The 22,270-nt window shown below is 44.5% G+C and overlaps 1 protein-coding gene across 1 annotated transcript in view; it reads left to right on the top strand.

The window, feature by feature from the left end:
* The window catches only part of hunk (hormonally up-regulated Neu-associated kinase), a 52,710-nt gene extending 30,697 nt beyond the window's left edge, over positions 1 to 22,013 (top strand). The window contains exons 7-10 of the mRNA XM_080204334.1: positions 7,771 to 7,939; positions 11,521 to 11,601; positions 18,154 to 18,292; positions 20,779 to 22,013. Coding sequence (XP_080060460.1) covers positions 7,771 to 7,939; positions 11,521 to 11,601; positions 18,154 to 18,292; positions 20,779 to 21,431 — 1,042 coding nt within the window. The 3' untranslated portion in view covers positions 21,432 to 22,013. The remainder of the gene's footprint in view (positions 1 to 7,770; positions 7,940 to 11,520; positions 11,602 to 18,153; positions 18,293 to 20,778) is intronic.
* The last annotated feature ends 257 nt before the right edge of the window (positions 22,014 to 22,270 follow it).

The following is a 22,270-nucleotide window of genomic DNA, read 5'->3' as shown; positions in this document are numbered from 1 at the left end:
CCAGTGACTAGGAGGTGTGCCAAAGAAATCTGTGCTGTTTCACCGTATAATTTTCCTTGTAGGGAACCATGCTGCTTTCTGTTTGCTACTTCTGAAAGAGGCTTGAGGAGGGAAAGAGCTGATGGCTGAGGTTGAATCAGCCAGCTCCAACATCCATAGAATTCTTACAGTGCAGGGGGAGGCCTTTCAGCCCATCAAGTCTGCACCAATACTCTGATAGAGCATCTTATCCAGGCGCTATCCCCATAACCCCACATATTTACCCCACTAATTCCCTTAACCTCACCGTGGAGCAATTTAGCATAGTCAATCCACCTAACCTGCAGATCTTTGGACTTTGAGAGGAAACCAGAGCACCTGGGGCACAGACATGGTGAGAATGTGCAAACTCCACGCAGAGAGTCACCCCAGTCTGGAATTGAACCCGGGTCCCTGCTGCTGCGAGGCAGCAGTGCTAACCACTGTGCCACCGTACTTCACTCGAGCGTCAGCCTAGATTTTACACTCAAATCTCAGGAGTGGGACTTAACCCCACAACCTTCAAACGTGGAGCTGATTGCATGATAACTGACCTGCTGCTGTTGCCCAATTGAGAGGATAGGCAGGAACACTGCTCTCTGTTTTTTCTACGACAGCTACTCATCTATAGCTTGGTGTTCCATTTCCTTCTCCATTATCAGGAGTGGCACGGTGGCACAATGATTAGCACTGCTGCCTCACAGTGCCAGGGACCCCAGTTCGAGGCCTGGCTTGGGTCACTGTCTGTGCGGACTTTGCACATTCTTCCAGTGTCTGAGTGGGTTTCCTCCAGTTTCCTCTCACAGTTTGAAAGACGTGCTGGTTAGGTGCATTGACCCGGATTGTGGCGACAAGGGGGTTTTCACAGTAACTTCATTGCAGTGTTAAGGTAAGCCTTACTTGTGACTAATAAATAAACTTTATCTGTAAAGTCAGCATTAAAAGATCCAACATTGAAACCAAACAATCTGGAGGCACTGGAAATGTTCATTGTATTGTAGCACTGCTGTTAAAGAGGCCATGGCCCTAAATAGAACATCTGTTTGTGGTTATCATGTTTTAGTTAAAAAGAAACAGAAATATTCAGGACAGACACCTACATGTCATTGAATTACAAGTCCAGCTCTGGTTCTCTTAAGAACTACAGCACAGAAGGTATGTGGGTGTTAGATCAGAGAATTCAAATCAAGCTACTCTGGAGGTGGGAGCATTCACTTTAAATTAAGATCAGAGAGGATTAGCAGGAGATTGCCTGATGGAACAATGTGCTAGACATCCAGTGCATTGTGGCAGGACACAGCGCCACAGGGAAAGCTGGATTTGGAGTCACGTTTGCACATGTCCCGGATGCTTTTCTCAGGAGTGAATTTTGGCAGAGGTCAGAGAGCAGGTTATTGCTATCTCACTGTCTTCTCAGTAAGGAATGCTGCACAGTGCAAAAGCTGTCTTAAAAGCGGAGGTGGGAGTGTAATATTCATAAAAACAGCAAAAAAAACGATATGGGCAATTTTCAATCAATAGTTTAGGAGCAACTCAAGTTTACCCAAGTCAAATTATAATGATGAGTGTAATTTTTTTTAAAAGGTTTATTTATTAGTGTCACAAGTAAGAATTACATTAACACTGCAATGAATTTATTGTGAAATTCCCCTAGTCGTCACACTCCAGCGCCTCTTTGGGTCAATGCACCTAACCAGCACATCTTTCAGATTGTGGGAGGAAACTGGAGCACCCGCAGGAACATGCAAACTCCACACAGCCTGAGCCAAGCTGGGAATTGAACCCAGTCCCTGGAGCTGTGAGGCAGCAGTGCTAACATGCAAACTCCACACAGCCTGAGCCAAGCTGGGAATTGAACCCAGTCCCTGGAGCTGTGAGGCAGCAGTGCTAACTACTGTGCTGCCTTGCTACCCAAATATAATCAGCCTGCTATCTACAATGTAAACTCGGTCAGTGTGGCGCAAGAAACTGCTGACGTGTAAATGCAATCTTTTACAAATGTTTTGTATAGTCAGGGACAGCTAGATTATCTTCCATTTATCGGAGTGGACTGTGGTGAAATGTATTAGCCCGATTTAAATACATCAATCAGCTTTTCAGGCGAAGATTCCAACACAAGAATGTTGCATCATATTTATCAAATTATAAAAGAATTCCACCTCAGGATTCTGATATAATCAGTTCCCGTCAGAGATTGGGTTGCTTGTATTAATTCAACTATCCACAGTGATGTATAACAACCTAGTTGGTATCAGTCAAAGGTCAAACAGTACATTTGTGTGGACTATGTTAGTGGATGAATGCTTGGTGCGTCCATTTGATGATATCCATCAGAAACATTAACAAATTTAACACAACTGAATCGATGCTTACGTTACAATGAGACACAACACTGAAATGCAACAATAATGCTGACCAGATGAAACAATGCAGGATTAACACACACGTTATATTCTAAATCCCATCCATTATAGATTTAATTATTTGATTTATTATTGTCACATGTATTAGCATACAATGAAAAGTATTGTTTCTTGCGTGCTATACGGACAGAGCATACCGTTCATAGAGAAAGAAACAAGAGAGTGCAGAATGTAGTGTTACAGTCATAGCTAGGGTGTAGAGAAAGATCAACTTAATGTAAGGTAGGTCCATTCAAAAGTTTGCTGGCAGCAGTGAAGAAGCTGTTCTTGAGTTGGTTAGTACGTGACTTCAGACTTTTGTATCTTTTTCCAGAAGAACGTGGAAGAGAGAATGTTCGGGGTGCGTGGGGTCCTTAATCATTCTGGCTGCTTTGGCAAGGCTGCGTGAAGTGTAGACAGAGTCAATGGATGGGAAACTGGTTTGCGTGATGGATTAGGCTACATTCACATCCCTTTGTAGTTTCTTGCGGTGGTGGGCAGAGCAAGAGCCAAACCAAACTGTGATGCAACCAGAAAAAATGTTTTCTACGGTGCATCCGTAAAAGTTGTATTTTTTTAAAAAGATTTATTTTTTAGCTTAGATATCCAGTTTGCTGCTAATGAGTAGAATGATGGTGTTTCTTGTGACAAATAACTTACTACTGCTCAGATCTGGTTAGAATTCTTTGCTGCCTCTGGGGATTTTGAAGCAAGATTTTAGTACCCAGGCAGCAGACTTATTGTTAAATGTTTGTGTGAGGTCGTGGGTGCTTTAATAATGAGCAATGTCTGACAACAGTCGTAATGATTAATCCATTCATTGTGGAACGGCGCAGTGCAAGGTTTCCATTGATATTTCTGGGGAAGTTGACAAGAAGAGCAGATAGGTGATGGAGCACACCTCCTTGTTGTCATGCATCACCCGGGATTTATCGGAGCAGGGACGGGATTTGGTTGACGCGCAATGTCTCGTGCCTGCATGGTCAAAAAGCCACTGTGATTTACGAATGTTGGCCATTTGGATCAGACAACCTTTGAACTATCATCTCAGCGGGATGCTGTGTTTTCGGAAAGGGTAGGGGGTTTGGGGCAGAGCAGGGTAAGGATGGTGAAAATTAGGGTGGCACTTCTTTAACAGCAGTAATTAGGGTGTGGCACTTGGAGTAATTGAAGTGAAAAAAAACTAAAGATACGTTTGAAGGAAAAGAATTGGAAGGATAACCTGATACGGTTTGATGGAAATCGGGTAGGAGCCTCATGTGGAGCATAAATACCAGCATAGACTTGATGGACCAAATGGCCTTTCTCAGTGCTGTTACTTCTGCGCACTAACCCATTCCATGAGCGCAAAAGGGCAGGAATCGATTGACACTCACCCAACCACCCTCCTCAGCTGGGACTTCACGGAGGGAGGAGCGTTAGGGCATCAGTGAGAATACTTTGTAAAAGGGTGCGAAATATGCTGGAGACCTTCTCAAATGATTAAGTTTACTCATGGTGCCTTCGTTTCAGTGTAATTTGTCTTTGGATGTTACACATTGTGTTTTTGAGCCGAGATTCAGTCTGCCTGTCTCTGCAGACTCTCAATTTCCAGAATCTCCCAAGTCGTTATGTCTCTGATGCACTTTTGTTTGAACTTTTCCATGATCCTACATTCACATTTGTAATGAAAACTGCCAGCATAAACTTGTCATCTGGGAATAGGATGGTTTTACTTACACTTTTATATGTTATTCCACAATGTGATGAGGATCAAATGCATTTAATGACTTTCAGGGGAATTAAGCATCCAATGATAACTATTACCATTACTATTATGATAGCGTATTGACATTGGCAATAATGATTACACATGCACTCAAGATCACACTTGCAATAGCAGATACCTTAAAGTTTTAAGTTTACTTATAAGTATTACAAGTAGGCTTACATTAACACTGCAATTAAGTTACTATGAAAATCCCCTAGTCACTGTATCCTGGTACACTGAGGGAGAATTTAGCATGGTCAGTGCACCTAACCTGCACGTCTTTTGGACTGTGGGAGGAGACCAGAGCACCCAGAGGAAACCCACGCAGATATAGGGAGAATGTGCAAACTCCACACAGACAGTGACCCGAGCCGGGAATCAAACCTGGTGCTGTGAGACAGCAGTGCTAAACACCTTGCCACCGTGCTGCCCCATAGCACTTGAGGGGATTGCTTGGTCAAGCCTTTTGCAATTCCAAAATATCTAACGCCCCTCTTTTTTTCATATCCATCTTCTACCTCGGCTAAATAAGAATGCATGTGTTTTAAAGCCTTACCCCCTTCAAACCGCTGTCGTAGCTCCAGCTTGAACAGAGGTCAGTGCCTTGCACTCTATCTTGGTGTCCTGGGAGAAGATAATCCCCAGGCGGACAGCTGTGATATCTCTCTGTGAGGCTGGGATAAAGAAGGCTCACAGCCGAATGCTTGTCAGCTGAATTCTCTCGGTGTCTGGCAGCACTTAACTTCCCACTCCACATTCCACCTGAAAGGAAACTGATATTGATTGTTTTCTAACAAAAACTCACTTAAAAGCGGAAGTGAGTTTGAAGAGTTTAACCCGTTACATCACAACTAAACTTTCTGAGTGATGACAATGCTGCAGGGCTAAATTTTATATGGGGGGCGGGGGGGGTAGGTGGCTTGCCCCACGGCTATTTTACACCCGCCTGGGCATTAATTGCCCTATGCCCCCATCTAAGAGAGAGTCTGCCCACCGCCCCCCCCCCCCCTCCTCCAACTCCAAATGATGCAGCAACTCTTGTTATCCCAGCATGTGATACCCAGTTATCCTCTGGATGTGATGGCCACTGCTAAAGTTGAAGGCAGCGCCAGAAGAAAACATAAACATGGCAAGGGTCTTGTCAGGGATTGACTGAGAAGCGGGTCAGGGATGATGAGATGGGGGAGGGGAAACGCGGGAGGTGAAAATCTGTTGGATAGGGACCCTTGATGGCACCGGGTTCCACCACACCAAACATTACCCTCTTCACCCAGTGGCCTGGATATTTGTTGCTGGCCTCTTTCTACCTCCCCACCCCCTGCCACATACACACACGCACCACCCATCACAGTACGAACAGGAAAATCCCAACGATGGCAGGAGGAGGCCCTTCGGTGGATGGGCTACCTGCACTTCTCCCGCATTGGGTAAAATACCCATGGGTGGGGGCACAGAGACTATACGCCACTGCATTTGTACACCTCCACTTCTGTCCACCATCCTGGCCTTGGGGGCCATAAATGTTAGCCCAATGTGCTTCAGATTTGCTTCTTCCAGCCACGCTGCAGAATAACTCCTCAGGCCAGATTTTCTGGGTGGAGGGAGGCGGAGTTGGGAAACTTCCCAACTTGACAGGTCTGTCTCCACTAAAAGGGCCTCTCGTGCAACATCTTTTTTGCTCCAGGGAGACAGGCAAGTTGGAGTTGGACACCAAGACTCTGAATGCTTGCCTACCATTGCCACAGAACAGGCCGAACTCCAGATAAAATTGAAGAGGGGGTGGGGTTGTTGTGGTTTAAACTGCCCATCCCTCTGAGGAGCTGGCAAGGGCAGGAGTGTTGTATTCAGGAGGGCTATCTGCACCCTTAACCCATACCTGTGAAAATAGCTCAAAAGCTCCCCATCCAGGAAGGAATCCTAAAATATGGGCCAACCCACCATTTTTAAAGATCTAGACCAACATGGCAAAAATAAAGATCCTTCTCTCCAATCATCTGGAACCCCAGAATCATAGATTATCATAGCACACAAAAGAAGACCATTTGGCCCATCAAGCTTCCACCAGCTGTTTCCTTAGACAGCAATGCAGTTAGTTCCATTCCTCTGCTCTTCCCCTGTGCCTGTACAAATTACCTCTTGATCTTTTGCTAATCTTGTTAGAACTGTGCCCTCTGGTAGCCAAGGCCTCATCATTGGAAATAGCTTTTCTTTATTATTCTATCTAAACCCAACACGTCCGTCAAGCCTCCTCTTAGTCATCTCTGCTGTAAAGAGAATAGCCCCAGTTATTCCAGTCTCACCACATAATTGTTATCACAACAAGTGCTTTCTGTATCCTCTTCAAAGCCTTTTCTGGAATTTTCTAGCTATTCATGCCTTGGCCACCCCTGCAAACAAGGACAGAGAATTTGACACTCAGCCAAATTTCCTTTACTACAGTGGGACAAGGGAATCTTGCTGGCGTGAGTGGCTGGGACATTCCAGTACTTATGTCCTCCCTGTTATACATTTCAAATTGCACTAAGCTGTGGTATTTAACATTACATAGTAGAATAAAATAGAAACATTCTGATGGGATGTAGGTAGTAAAATGGACACAACACAGTTCACTTAGCTTCCAACTTAAGACCACACTTCACCTGAAGATCACATTGGGACTTGACTCTTTTTGCACAATAACAATAGAGATCAACTCCTAGTTAGTATTTCAGAGCCTTGCTAGTGGGAGGGCAAATTTGACAACTGAATAAAGAAGTCAGTCTGGGGCTGTCTTTTTTTATACCTAGCTGTCCTTCTGTTAAGCAAGCTCCCTTTTGCAAATGTTATCTTGTAGAATTCGCCTGATAAGTTGTGTTGCTTAGCCATAAGTCCAACACATTTTGTTGCAGATGCAGGTCAATCTTCAAAGAAAAGCAGAATGTTATCTAGGATTACAAACTGCCCGCTGGCCTCAGTAACTTAAAAGCAGCTCCAATTCCTGAATTTGCCTATTTACAGCAGTTGGTCTGGGAGGAACAGTCGGGTGATGAGTTACATGTCAGAACTGTGGTATAGCAGCATGGAAGCATAGCAACTAGTAGCAAGGAGTAGGCCTTTTGGCACTTTGAGCCTGCTCCCCCATTCATCTTGATCATGGGTGATCACCGAATTCAATATCCCGACTCCCCCCCCAGGCATGTGAGCAATGTCGTGGGAAATCCACCAACAAGTTGAAAAAGAAATCCAAAGTACAAAATTAGAAAAGTAAAATTGTTTAAATCTGTAATTGGATTGCATGCATTTGAGTTCAGAATCAAAATCTAAAATTAGATTCTGACCTCATTCCTACTATAATGAATCGACCATCCAATTTGATGACAGATAGCATCGGAACACATTGTTGGCACAGCTTGCTGCTTGCATATGTAAGAAAAAATTGTGGTAATGACTCATTCTTAGCTATCAATGTTGATTTACATTTTGACCATTGTTTATCATTGCTGTGGATCATACATTGTTAATCAAAAGAATTCAGCAATTTGTTCTGAAATATGTTTGTTCTCCCCTTCTGATATGTATCAACAGCAGTTGGTAACCACCCGATGATTTCTGCTTGTCTAGGCTTCATCCAGGGGACTTGAATCAGAGTGTGCTGCTTCACATGACTGAGAAACTAGGATATAAACATGCCGAGGTGGTAAACACAGTGCTGTCAAATCGAGCTTCCCACACCCTTTCTATTTACTTTCTGCTAAATAGGAAATTGGAACATTATTTTAAAAGCATTCAGGTAAGTAATGATTTGCTTTGGAAAGGGTGTTTGAGGTGAGAAGTGTATACTGGATAGAAATATCTCACAGTTATTTCAGTGTGAAAGCTGGGTAGCCAATTAAAACAATAAGTAACTGAAATAGGGGGAACACCACAGGTCCTGTATTTCATCCCCATTCTGTTCCATAGACTCTCATCAATCACTGATGGGGCATTGGGTTGCATTTAATCTCAGTATTGTAGGGCTGAAAGTTCTGTGGCACAGTGGATAGTGTCCCTGTCTCTGAGTCAGTAGCTCTAGGTTCGATTCCCAGTCCAGGACTTGCTGTTCATGATGAAGGTGCATTCGTAACACAGCCAAGCAGGTTTAATTTTAACCTGCAAATCCTTCCAACACATGCCAATGGCTGGCAGTAAGAGCAGGAGGGGAGATTCCTAGTTAGTCATGTGATGGACAGGTACCTCTACCATCATTATCCATATCACCAGATTACAACATTTAGGTAAAAGTGCACGCTGTATGTTGCCAATGCCCTGACTGAACTGTAATACACCACCACCACCATGAAGGGAAAAATAAACCAGGATTCCTGCTCTTGTCAGTTATCCAGTGAACTTCCCTACTGGCAGTGCAAGTGGTTGGATGCAGGGTTGATAAGATTGAGACATAAGGGTTTCAGCAGTACTTGTCCAGACTCATGTGAAAATTGAAACAAAGGCTGGAATTTTACCGGCATGTCCACCCCTGATTCCAGGGACAGGTGAGGCTCGGAGAACAACATTCTTCTTTAGCCTCGGGCGGGATTGTACGAACCTCGTGTGGACGTGCCGGTAAAATTCTACCCAAATACTTGCATTTAACTCGCACCTATCACAACATCAGTTGGCCCCCAAGCACTTTGCAGCCAGTGACTATACTTCTGAAGTATAGTCACTGTTGTAAGGTAGGAAACACGGCAGCTGAATTATGCTTTGCAACATCCCATTAATACTGGTGTAATAATTACTACATATCAGCTGGGATTTTCAAGTCCTGCCCATGGCAGTAATCATCTGGGTGGAATGGAAAATTTGACACACTGTTGACTTCAGGTAAGAATTTCTAGTTCCTGGCATGTAGGGATGTAGAATCCTGTTCATTGTATCTTATCCATGTTGCGATCGAGAGATAGTGAATCCTATATTCTGTATTTACTTAGATAATCATTCTAGTGTGAGACATTGCTGTTCTATTCATTAAATTCACTCAACAGAAGAGGAAACTCTGGAGTTCAATGTTGTACCACTCACTGTGTGATCTTTCCTTTCTTCCCCTCCAGTTAAGTTGATGTTAAATGATGACACTTTTGACAGTTCTTCTGTGGGGCCCTGTGCATACTTTGTTTGCTGAGTTATGCAGGCACACTTTGAAGGAGTTCTCTGTGGAATCTTGTTGGTGCTGTTCCATCTCCATTTATTAATGTCAATATGTTCAGTCTGTTTGCAAGCTGATCCTGAATGGCCTCTTTTTCATAGATTCATAGAATCCCTGCTGTGCAGAAGGAGGCCATTCAGCCCATCGAGCCTGCACTGACAACAATCCCACCCTGGCCCTAAACCCATAACCCCACGTATTTACCCTGCTAAATCCCCTGACACTAAGGGAGAATTTAGCGTGACAAATCAACCTAACCCGCACATCTTTGGACTGTGGGAGGAAACCAGAGCACCCGGAGGAAACCCACGCAGACACGGGGAGAATGTGCAGGTTCCACACAGACAATGACCCAAGGCCAAAATTGAACCTGTGTCCTGGAACTGTGTGGCAAAAGTGCTAAGCACTGCGCCACTCTATTGCGTTTTACCTCACAACAGGGTTTTGCAACAAATTACACTTTGATATTGTCTTCAGTGAACCTTGAAGATACAAAAAAATCCTCCCAAAAAAGTTCAAAATGCTGAATTCGTGGGAAAACTGGTGTAAATCACGATTGTTTTTTCAGTGGCAGTTCAGATCCGAATCTCCCACACTCTGTGCAATGCAGAGGTCACAATCATGAATATCGTTAAAAGCTCGGGGGCCAATTCATGCTGAAGTCAGGACAGTGACCCCAAACTGTCAGCCTCCCAATTGCTGGCCAGCTCAATCACTGACCAGTGCTGCCCCCATAACCTCCCACATGGCCCAATTGTGGCCCCCATGATCATTCCCGGGCCAGCCCCGACCCCCCTCCCCCATTCCAGAGTTCCCCGATCTCCAGCCCACCCTCCCCAGCTGTGACGATCTCCCCACACCCACTCCCCTCCAAACCCCCGCAGTCCAACAGCAGACCCCCCCCCCGCCAACTCACCCTGATCACTGGCCTCCCTTCTGTCTCTGCCGGATCACAATGCAGATTGGCAGTGGGACCTCTCACCTCCACCCATAGCCCCAGGCACTGCCCCCAGCTGGCCCCACCCACTAGACCAGACCGCCTTGGCACTTCCTGATGGGCAGTGCCAAGATGCCCTCCGGCATGGGCGTTTTTCCCCTTGGACAGTGCCAGGAGGCAAAAGCTGGCGCTGCCCAGGTGCCCATGGCCAGGGGGCAGCACCCCCCACCCACTCCTCTGGCAGGGGGGGGGGACATGCCCGATTGACCTCCCTTCACTCCAGCCAGGTCTCCCACTAGTTCCCCGAAAGCGGGGGGCTACTCTAAACCCCGCCGGAGTGAAATTGTACCGGTGGGGTGGGAGATGCTATCAGGCCTGGCAACTTCAGTCCTGGGCCCGATAATCACATTCAAATAACATTAGAAATAAATTAAAATGACTTACCTGCTGATCCCACCAGTGTCCAGCGTGGTCCCGACTGCACTGGGGGAAGTGTGAGTGTCGGGAACGCATGCTCAAATCCCACAAATTGGTGCACGCGTGATTCACCCAGCCCGATATTGTAAGATATTAGTACATTGGAGTGGGACAATCGCCCCCAACATGTGAATGACGATGCCTCTTATTATTCCATATAAATCCATGCCCAAACAGCAGTTGGTGAGCATCCCCTTTGAAGAAATTGGTTGAATGGATTTACTGGCACTCTTAGTTCAGAAGCTGAATTAACACATACATTGTTGCAGCTCAGAAATTGCAGGGGTGCTCTGTGTTAATAACTGCATCTCATTGAGCTTAATGACTCTACTATCAACAGAAGGACAGAATAAAGGAAATCTTTGAAATTATTCCAAATCTTTTGCGAATTTTTTAAAACAGGAGGCCCAAGAATGATGTTCGTGATTTATTGGTACCCGATTATTTTGTGGCTTTTAAACATGTCAAATTTTTAAAGACAACAATCTCTTTGGAAATAATAATTTGGAAAAATTATTCACAGCCTTTTACTGGAATGTATTTTCCTACGTCTGGGCCGAGGCAATCAATATATCCTGATACAGATCCAGGAAGATTATCGTCCTAATGTAAAATTTTTAAGTAAACAGATAATGGAGGATGATTTCTCCTGTGTGTTAGAAAAAGCGTTGATGCATTTTTATAAACATGTTCACCATTTCATAATGCCAAACAGATGGAATAAATCTTCTTCCAGTCTTTTAATGTTAACTCTATTTTCCCTCCACTGTAGAAAAGAGACTTTGCAAATGGTATCTGCTACAAGAACCTGCTGCAGCAGCCTGATAAATACCGACTCAAGGAAGCACAGGAGGTACAGTGACTACAGCTTTATCTGATCATATTCTCCGCCTGTGTTTATTTGTACAGGTATTTGCAGTCTATAGCTAATGTTACATCTCCGAGAACCATTACTTCTGACTAAACGTACTATTGTGCACTCTGAACATTTAGTTCTATTTCTGATTAAAGCAATCTATTACCTAAACACCTTAAGTTTGGAATTCCTTACACAATTTTTCCCCTAGGGAGAATACAGCATGGCCAATGCACCTAACCAGCACATCTTTCAGACTGTGGGAGGAAACTGGATCTTTCTCTACACCCTAGCTATAACCGTGACACCACATTCTGTGCTCCCTTGTTTTCTATAGCACGCAAGAAACAATACTTCAACTGCATGCTAATACATGTGACAATAATAAATCAGATCAAATCAAAAATCAAATCAGTATCCTTGGCTGAGAAAACAAAAGTTGGCAGGAAGAAATTAAAATTAAGGTTCATTTATTAGTTACAAGTAAGGCTTACATTAACATTGCAATGAAGTTACTGTGAAATCCCCCTGGTAGCCACAGTCCAGCACCTGTTCACGTCAATGCACCCTAACCAGCACGTCTTTTAGACTGTGGGAGGAAATTAAAGCACCCAGAGAAATCCCATGCAGACACAGGGAGAACATATAGACTCAGATAGGCAGTGACCCAAGCTGGGAATCAGAACCCAGGTCTCTGGTGCTGTGAAGTGGCAGTGCAAACCACTGTGCCACCATGGATGCTTGGCAAAGCTAGTTTTCTCCTGGAATGGTTGGTACCTGGGTTGCATATTGTGGAGGCACCAACCAGAATTGCAAAGGGCAATGTTTAGCTGCAATTTTTGGAATATTAATGCCTGGAAGATGCAGTGAGAAAAAGAACTGATGACCTTTCAAGATGTCTTTTTTGAAAAAGAGTGTTGCACATCACATAATTAGTCACTATTTTGCGTTGGTTTTTGGAAACAATTCGACCCTTACTGTTTTGCTCCATCTGTTGAGAAGATAACTGTGTTCTTTATCAGCTTACATAGAGCTCTGGGCGCTGAGAGAAAGCTGTCTGTTACTTGATGCGCTGAGTAGACTGATCCCTTTGTCCAGCTACCACGAAGTTTGCCTGAAGCAGTTCGACAAACGTTTGCAGCTGCCACACACTCTTCCGTCTGGGCGATTTCTGTTTTTCAGCATTTGGCCTGAAGAGCCCAGTAAATCTCTCTTGTGCTCAGTCAACTCGAGCATGTACGCGGGATTCCTGTAAAGGGCAGCTGCGCTTTAGTTTCAAGTTCCTCGATATAAATCCTCTCTTCAATTTTCTTTTGAGGGGCAAACTTCCCAATGAAGGGACCATTTCATCTCTCCTGCTGGATTGTCTGGAGACGCTGAAAGCAAACCAGGCTTTTCCCAACAGCTAGGTCCATCCAGGGAAGCACTGGGTGTGTTTGTGACTGGTGTTAATTGCCAACGCACATGCTAATCTAGGTAACTAGTACAAGTGGACCAACAGCTTTGAAAGAAAAGCTGACAGAGGCCCTGACGAGCTGACAATTCAAAATTGGTCCTGATTATAAGCCTATTTGACATTTCAAAGCAAGTAGTTACTTGGATTTGTAACTTAACACTGGGTGTGTCCGACATTCCTTCAGTGGTACAAGGCAAGAACAAAACAAATTAAATGAAGGCTTGGGGGTGGGGTGGGTGTTGGTGGATGGTGAAAGGGACATATTCCTGTGGAAAAGTTGCATTTTGCATCGGAAATTATGTCTCCGATTTCTTTTTATGCTTTGCAATTGGTAGATTGTTGAACTCAAAAGGAAGAAATAACAAAATTATATTTGGGTTTTCAGTAGAGAGGCAAACCAGCATTTCCCCAACATTAAACAGCCATTCATTGGGGCAACACTGTGGCACAGTGGTTAGCATGGCTGCCTCACAGCTCCAGAGGCCTGGGTTCGATTCCCGACTTGGGTTACTGTCTGTGTAGAGTTTGCACGTTGTCTTCGTGGGTTTCCTCCAGGTGCTCCAGTTTCCTCTCACAGTCGTAGAGGCGGGTATGCTGGGATCATTTAAGACTTACCTGGATAGCCACATGAACAGACTGGGAATGGAAGGATAGTCTAGTTGGAAGCATGAGTGGTGCAGGCTTGGAGGGCCGAAGGGCCTATTTCCTGTGCTGTATTGTTTCTTCTTTGTTCACAGTCCAAAAATATGCAGGTCAGGTGACTTGGCCATGTTAAATTGCCACTTTGTGTCCCAGGATGTGTAGTTTAGTGGGATTAGCAGGATAAATATGTGGGGATAGGTGGGACTGTTGTTGGTGCAGACTCAATGGGTTGAATGGCCGTCTTCTGCACTGTAGGGTTAATGTCCATCTTGGAAAAATGTCCTACTCTTCTGGCTCGACCTCACAAAGACACTGCACCCTAACCAATTCCCTTCCCTTCACTGAAACTCCCTCTTTCTCTAGCACTCCTCATTTACAATCATGGCCTCCTCTCTTATCTCCCACTGATTAACTCATTGCAATACTTGTCTCCCTAAAATTGCTAAATGGTACATCTGGTCTACATTACTGCATGGACACCCTATGATGAAGATTAATTGGACAACACACACACACACACAATTAATGAGTAAGCTTTGAGGAAAACGGGCAGATTTTTGCAAATTATCATCAAGAGACAAGCACAGTTCTTTGGACATTTACTTAGGAGAGATAAACTAGAATGTCTGGTAGTGACTGGTAGTATTGAAGCTAGCAGAGAATTGAGAGAGGCTCAAGAGGGAATGCACCAACTGCTTAAGTAGGGGACATCTAGGGGAAGGGTGGGGTACTTTAGGATACGAATGGAAAAGGATGATTGCTGTCCTAAGGGGAGGGTGCTAAATTGGGGAAAGGCTAGATACAGCCGGATTAGGCAGGAGCTTAGGGAAACAGATTGGGATAGGCTGTTGGAAGGCAAGACCACATTAGGCATGTGGGAGTCCTTCAAGGGAAAACTGCAATGGGTGCAGGAAAGGCATGTGCTGGTTAGGAGGAAGGATGGGAAAGGTAGGATTAGAGAGCTGTGGATTACTAGAGATATAGAAGACCTGGTTAGGAAGAAACGAGCGGCGTATGTCAGGTCTAAGCAGTTGGGAACGGAGAGAGCGTTGGAGGAGTACAGAGAGAGTAGGAAGGATCTCAAAAGGGGAGTTAGGAGAGCAATAAGGGGGCATGAGGTGGCTTTGGCAGGTAGGATTAAGGAGAATCCAAAGGCGTTTTACTCCTATCTTAGGAGCAAAAGGGTGGCTAGGGGTAAAATTGGTCCTCTCAGGGACAGACGAGGGGAATTGTGCTTAGAGGCTGAGGGAATGGGGGAGATCCTGAATGAATACTTTGCGTCGGTATTCACGAAGGAGAGGGGCTTGATGTCTGGTCTGGTCATCGAGGGAGCGGTAGACCAATTGAAAGATCTATCGATTACGAGGGAAGAAGTGTTTGGGCTTTTAGGTAGCATTAAAACCGATAAATCTCCAGGGCCCGATGTCATTTATCCTAGGCTGCTTTGGGAGGCGACAGATGAGATTGCTGGGCCTCTGACGCAAATCTTTGTCTCTTCTTTGGACACAGGTGAGGTCCCAGAGGACTGGAGGATAGCGAACGTGGTACCATTGTTTAAAAAGGATAGGAGGGATAACCCAGGTAACTATAGGCCGGTGAGTTTAACGTCAGTGGTAGGCAAGTTGATGGAGAGGATTCTTAGGGATAGGATGAATGAGCACTTAGAGCGTTGCGATCTGATTAAGGATACGCAGCATGGCTTTGTAAAGGGGAAGTCTTGCCTTACGAATCTGGTAGAATTTCTTGAGGAGGTGACAAAAATGGTCGATGAAGGACGAGCCGTTGATGTTGTCTATCTGGATTTCAGTAAGGCGTTTGACAAAGTCCCTCATGGTAGGTTGGTAGAGAAGATTAAAGCTCATGGGATATGTGGCCAGGTATCTAGATGGGTAGAGAACTGGCTTGCAAAGAAGAGTCAGGGAGTCGTAGTGGAGGGGTCCTTTTCTAGCTGGAGGTCTGTCACTAGTGGTGTGCCGCAGGGATCAGTACTGGGACCTCTTCTCTTTGTGGTGTATATAAATGATTTGGAAGAGGGAGTAGGTGGTGTGATCAGCAAATTTGCTGATGACACCAAGATGGCTGGATTGGCAGGCAGTGAGGAACAGTGTCTGGCAATACAACGGGATATAGATAGGCTGGTATATTGGGCAGATACATGGCAAATGGAGTTTAATCCTGATAAATGTGAGGTGATGCATTTTGGCCGGAATAATGTAGGGGGGAGTTATATGATAAAGGGTAAGCCCATAAGGAGTATAGAATCGCAGCGAGACCTGGGGGTGCAAGTGCACAAGTCTTTGAAGGTGGCAGTGCAAGTGGAGAGTGCGGTGAAGAAAGCCTATGGTATGTTAGCCTTTATAGGAAGGGGTATAGAATATAAGAGCTGGAGTCTAATGTTGCAGTTGTACAGAACGTTGGTTAGGCCGCATTTACAGTACTGCGTCCAGTTCTGGTCGCCTTACTACCGGAAGGATGTGGAGACTCTGGAGAAAGTGCAGAGGAGGCTTACCAGGATGTTGCCTGGTATGGACGGACTGGGGTATGAGGAAAGATTGAATAAATTGGGGCTGTTTTCCCTTGAAAGACGCCGACTAAGGGGGGATCTAATAGAGGTATATAAGATTATGAAGGGTATAGATAGAGTAAACAGAGGTAAGCTATTTCTTATGATAGAGACACACAGGACAAGGGGCCATGGGCTTAAGGTGAGAGGGGAGAGGTATAACACAGATATTAGAGGGAGGTTTTTCACACAGAGGGTAGTGGGGGTATGGAATGCTCTGCCAAGTAAGGTGGTGGAGGCAAACACGCTAGAGTCATTTAAGAGTAACTTAGACAGGCACATGAGTGGGTTGGGGATGGGTGGATATAGGAGATTGTTTTAAATAAGGGTCATGAGCATTGGGAGTCCCTGGTAAGGTAAATGGATATGGTACAATAATAATGTTTTTTTTCTCTTTTTCATTCACAGGTTTTAAGTCGGTCCGCCTTGTGTCCAACGAGGGGTATACACGCGATGTGTCGTACTTGGGCTGCTCTTGGTTGTTCGAGATTGGCCTAGTGCTTCATGTCGTTAGTGTGTGCTCAAACTGGACCAGATACTGGGCAAGACGACAGCTCAGTGACTATCGCTGATTGCTGTGCAGACACATGGATTTGGGCCAGTGTCTGTGGGAGTTTGCGCATTCTCCCCGTGCTTGCGTGGGTTTTCTCCGGGTGCTCCGGTTTCCTCCAACACCCCAAAGATGTGCTATGAGGCTGATTGGCAGTAATAAATTGTCCCTAAATCAGATTCCCTCAATGTGGATGGCCATAAAACATTGGATGAGGGTCATGGGTGGAGGGGGGGACTGGTGGTGTTAGGATGGCAGCGCGGGCTCGTTGGGCCGAAGGGCCTGTTTCCCAGGCTGTTTTTGTTCTTTGTTCTTTGCTCTTTGTTCTTTGTATCACTGGGGAGAGTGCCATTCAGGGATAAGTATTGGGGTGAGGGAAGTCCGGAGATTTCTGAGCCTTCACTGGAGGGTGCACTGCATCAGAAGGGGGCTTCATATGTTTGTGCATTGCCCCCCCACCCCCCCAGCCTGTTTTCTGACAGAGATGTACATTTTAAGATTTTTCTAATTTCCCCCATATATGTAACCTGTCTGCCAGGCTAACAATAGAAGCTGGGCAGGAAAATATCCTTAAATGACTATTAAGTGGCCATGAAGGCCCCTATTGGGCGAAGGGTGGGATGTAGGCCTTGGTTACTAAGCCAGCATCTATTACCCATCTCTAATTGCCCTCAAGATTATGGAGATGAACCATTTTCTTGAACTACAGCAGCCCCTGTGGTGTAGGTACACCCACAGTGCTGTTGGGAAGGGTGGTTCCAGAATTTTGAGCCAACGATACTGAAGGAATGCAATACATTTCCAAGCCAGGATGGTGTTTGCCTTGGAGGGGAACTTGCATCTGGTAGTACTCCCATATGTCGGCTGCCCTTGTCCAACTAGAGGTCAAGCGTTTGGAAGATGCTGTTGGAGAATCCTTGGCGAATTGCTGCGGTGCATCTTGCATATGGTGCACACTGCTATCACAGTTCTTCAGTGGTGGGGGGAGTGAATGTGTGTGGATGGGTGCCAATCAAGCAGACTGCTTTGTCCTAATGGTGTTGACTGTTGGAGCTGCACTCACCCAGACAATTGGAGAGTACTCCACTACACCCCTGCTTGTGCCATGTTAGCTGGTGTTACCTGATAACATCAATCAATACACTGCAGAGCTGTAAACAGAATAAAATCTGTTGTGACCTCCCTGCAATTCATGCTACTTGCACTATTTGGAGCCCTTGAAAAACTCAAAGTCTTCTTTGGAGATGAAGAATAAAGAATGCCTTTTACTAAGGTATAATGTCTTTGCAAAATCCAATTTTGTTGAAGGGATATGTTTTGTAACTTCCACCTCCATAGGAAAAGAAGCCCAAGAATCCAGAGAAAGGAGTGGAGTATTTTCAGAAGCCATCCTTAAGGAAAGCAGAGAAAGGACCAAAACCTTCAAACCCTAACAAAACTGTGCTGAAGGAGAGAAAGGTTCCCATTCCAGAGAGAGGTAAGCCTGCTGGGGCTCTCACCAGCCTAAAAATTGAGGCTGAGTGTTCTTAATTGGCTATGAATTTTTTTTTTAAATTAGTGTCACAAGTAGGCTTACATTAACACTGCAATGAAGTTACTGTGAAAATCCTGTAGTTGCCACACGGCAGCATCTGTTCAGGTACACTGAGGGAGAATTTAGCATGGCCAATGCACCTAACCCGCACATTTCAGACTGTGGGAGGAAACTTGAGCGTCTGGAGGAAACCGGCACAGTGACCCAAGCCAGGAATTGAACTCAGGCTGCTGGCACTGTGAGGCGGCAGTGCCCACCACTGTGCCACCCCTTCTCATTTGAGGCCCTGCATACCACCCCCCTCCCCTCCCTTTGTCCATTATTTGACTTTATTTGCAGTCAAAGCTGCTTCACAGAAATTCTTACAGCATGTCTGATTTTTTAACCCTTTCACCACAAAAGGGGAATAGTGGAATGGGTAGAAAGCAGAGAATTATGTTGAATGGTTGTTCTTCGGACTGGAGGGAGATACATAGTGGAGATCCCAAGGTTGAAATCCCAGGACCACTGTGTTTGACACACGTTAATGATGTAGGCCTGTGGGTAAAGAATGCGGTTTTGAAATTTGCAGGTGATACAAAACTTGGAAGTGTAGCAAACAGTGAAGAAATTAGTCAGACACTGCAAGAGGACACAGACAGGCTGATGGAAAGAACAGACAGGCCAGGCAAAATTTAACATAAAAAAATGTTGTGATTAGCCTTGGTAGGAAAAAGGATAATAAAGCTGATGGAATCTTGAGCTTGAGAAAGAGGCACAGAGTACATGTTAAACCTGTCTAAAACACTAGTTTGATCTCAACTGGAAAATTGTGTCAACTTCTTGGCACCATATTAACAAGGACATAGCCCTGCACATTCTCCCTTTCACCTTCTTCCATTGGGAAAAAGATACAAAAGTCTGGGGTTACGTACCAACCAACTCAAGAATGGCTTCTTCCCTGTTGTCCTCAGACAGTTGAATGGACCTACCTCATATTAAGTTGATCTTTCTTTACACCCTAGCTATGACTGTAACACTACATTCTGCACTCTGTTGTTTCCTTCTCTATGAACAGTATGCATTGTCTCTATAGTGTGCAAGAAACAATACTTTTCACTGTATATTAATACATGTGACAATAATAAATCAAATCAAAAGACTTTTGAGAGAGTATAGAAGAGATTTACTGGAATAGTTTCAGAGATGTGGGTTCACAGTCTCATGGATAGAGAAACAGGGAAAGGAATGGGACTAATGGGACAAAATGGATTTCTCTTCAAAAGGGCCGAACTTGTGGGCCAAAGGGCCTGTTTGTGCTGTAGTGTTCTATGTTCTACGTTCTAAAATAATGAATTGGTTTGCACAATTTTCCTTCAGGGTTAGCACTGTCTCAATGGGCAAATTGACATCTTAGGTGGGATTTACTGGCTACGCTCGCCTAAAAGCCGGAAATTCTCCCTGAGATCAACAGACCTTTTCATGGTTTCCGCACCACCCCCACCCCCCTGTCCCCTTCTACAATTCCCGTGGCGGGCAGGTTGGGAAAATTCCACCCCTTATGTGCGGGTCAAGTGTTTGTCATGGCTCATTTGGCAGCACTCTTGCCCCTTGAGTTTGTGACTTCAAATCCCACTTCAGACATATGAGCACAAAAATCTAGGCTGACACTCAAGTGCAGTACTGAGAGAGTGCTTCATGCTGGAGGTGCTGTCTTTCGGATGAGATGTTAAACTAAGATCCTGACTGTTCTCTAATGTGAATATAAAAGACCCCATGGCACCATTTTGAAGAAGAGCAAGGAGTAGGTCCCTTAAGGGGAATTTCACATTAACTTCATTTCAGTGTTAACGTAAACCTTACCTGTGACCAATAAATAAACTTTAACTTTAACCTCTAAGTCTCTGGTGCCCTGGCTAACATTTATCTTTCAATCAACATCACAGAGCCAGATTATTTGGACATTGTCACTTTATTGTTGTGGGAAATTTTGCTGTGTGAATGTTAGCCAATGCTTTTCGTACATTACAACAGTGACTACACTTCAAAAGTACTTCACAATGTGCTTTGGGGTGTCATTAAAGTGTTACAACTCTAATTCTATGTTTAGAAAATATAATCTGTGAATTATGTGGAATTATTACCATATAAACCCTTAACTTCTTCGTATCAATTTTTTGATTGTTTTTTAATGAAGATTTTAGCCGTTTTAAATAAACCAATAAATGATTCAATTAAAACAGCAGATTAATTTAATCCAATGGTAGTAAACATGCATAGTAATTTCCATGTTTATATCCTTAAAATGAGGGACTGATTTGGGCACAGCAGACTATCTGATTTTTTTTGCTTTATATTGCAAAACTCTCAAGAGAAGTAAGTCATTTCAAAGTGTCATTGTTGTGGGGAAATCTCAGTATTCAAATTCTGTTTTAACCTTCTATCCACAGGGCTGATGCTGGAACCTTGTCTTCCCCTCTCTGCCCCAGTTGCAGTCGGTAAAAATGGACGCATCAACTCACGTTCCTTGGAGTACCTGGAAATGCAACATCCTCTCTCCAGGACCCCCGTGTCCATCAGACAGCATGACTCTCTGCCCCCCGACACTGTCAGCACAAAACTAGGAGCAAAAGATAGTTTTCCCGTTGCAGGCAGTGGGCATCCACCTTGCACGGGGCAAGATCGAATCGAACTAGTTCCCCAGCATAAGGGCACGGGACCTGCAGGGATGTTCTCTTACACATCCACTGAACAGACTGCCGATTCAGTTCAGCAACATGGGTGCATAAGACCCATGAAACCTCCTCTTGCTCTCACCGTTCCAGTGTATGAAGAAAAGCAAAACCTTGTGGGAGTCCAGATAGTCTCGCACATTCCGCCTGCTTCCCAAAATATAAGATCCAACGAACTGGGCAATCCTTATCTGGTTAAAAGCAGGGGCAAGTTTCCAACGATGGGTATTGGACAGATGCTAAGGAAACGGAATCAAACGATACAGTTCAGGCCAGGAGGGCCCAAAGAAGCCAATGGCCCTTCCTTACCCACATCAGATATTATACAGAATGCTCTGGGTACTGCTAGCAGTCCACAATCCCATTGCTGACTTTATCACTCAACCACAAACTGAATTTCAATGTGATTTAGCCCAAGGAATAAGTTGGTGAAATTACTTGCTATATATATATATATATATATATTTTCGATGGTTATTTTTTTCTCTCAGGAATATATGTAGACAATATTTAACCTAATTTTAGAATACTCGGCTAACTTGGATCTTTCAGGCCAAGAATTTGGGCATGTGTCAGTGTAATTTATAACAGCGCAAAGTTAAATGACCCTGTGCATGGTAAACTTCCAAAGTTCGCTGTAAAGGCAGCTTTATTTGTTCAATCATTTTTACTTGGGGTTTGTGAACTTTTTAGTTCACACTGGGGTAATTGATGTATCAAAGCAGCCACCCATCAATGGGTTGAAGGTTATAAAGCACCCAAGGAGCAGTTCTGTTGTACTTTTACCCAAACGCGTGATATTCTCTTACTGAGGCCAAGTTGCCTGCATTCCTCCCAAGCAACTGTGTGTTCAAGCGATGATTCTTCAGATGGATGGTGAGAGATTTAACAAAAGAGAAAGGTCAAAGATTCTGAGAAGCTAGTACATATCGTTTAACACTAACACTGATGATTGTTGCAAATATTTTTTATATAAAGCTGTATGCTTGATTTAAAATGGATTGCATTCTGTATTTTTTTTCAACATGTTAACGTAAAGGACAGAAAATTCAAGGAATTTTTGTGGAAATTATGGGCGGGATTCCCCCCCCCCCCCCCAAGCTGCTTGTTTCTCAGTGGCGGGAGGTGGCATGCTGTTTGCTGTCGGCAGGATTTGCTGAACCTGGCCCTGTTGATGGGATTTCCCATTGAAAACACCCCCTGTCGCTGG

Source organism: Carcharhinus amblyrhynchos, chromosome 15 (genome assembly GCF_965287045.1).
Source record: "Carcharhinus amblyrhynchos chromosome 15, sCarAmb.v2.hapA, whole genome shotgun sequence".
Lineage (NCBI taxonomy): Eukaryota > Metazoa > Chordata > Chondrichthyes > Carcharhiniformes > Carcharhinidae > Carcharhinus > Carcharhinus amblyrhynchos.
Note: the sequence above shows the minus strand (reverse complement) of the source record. Positions and strands in the feature narration are given on the sequence as shown.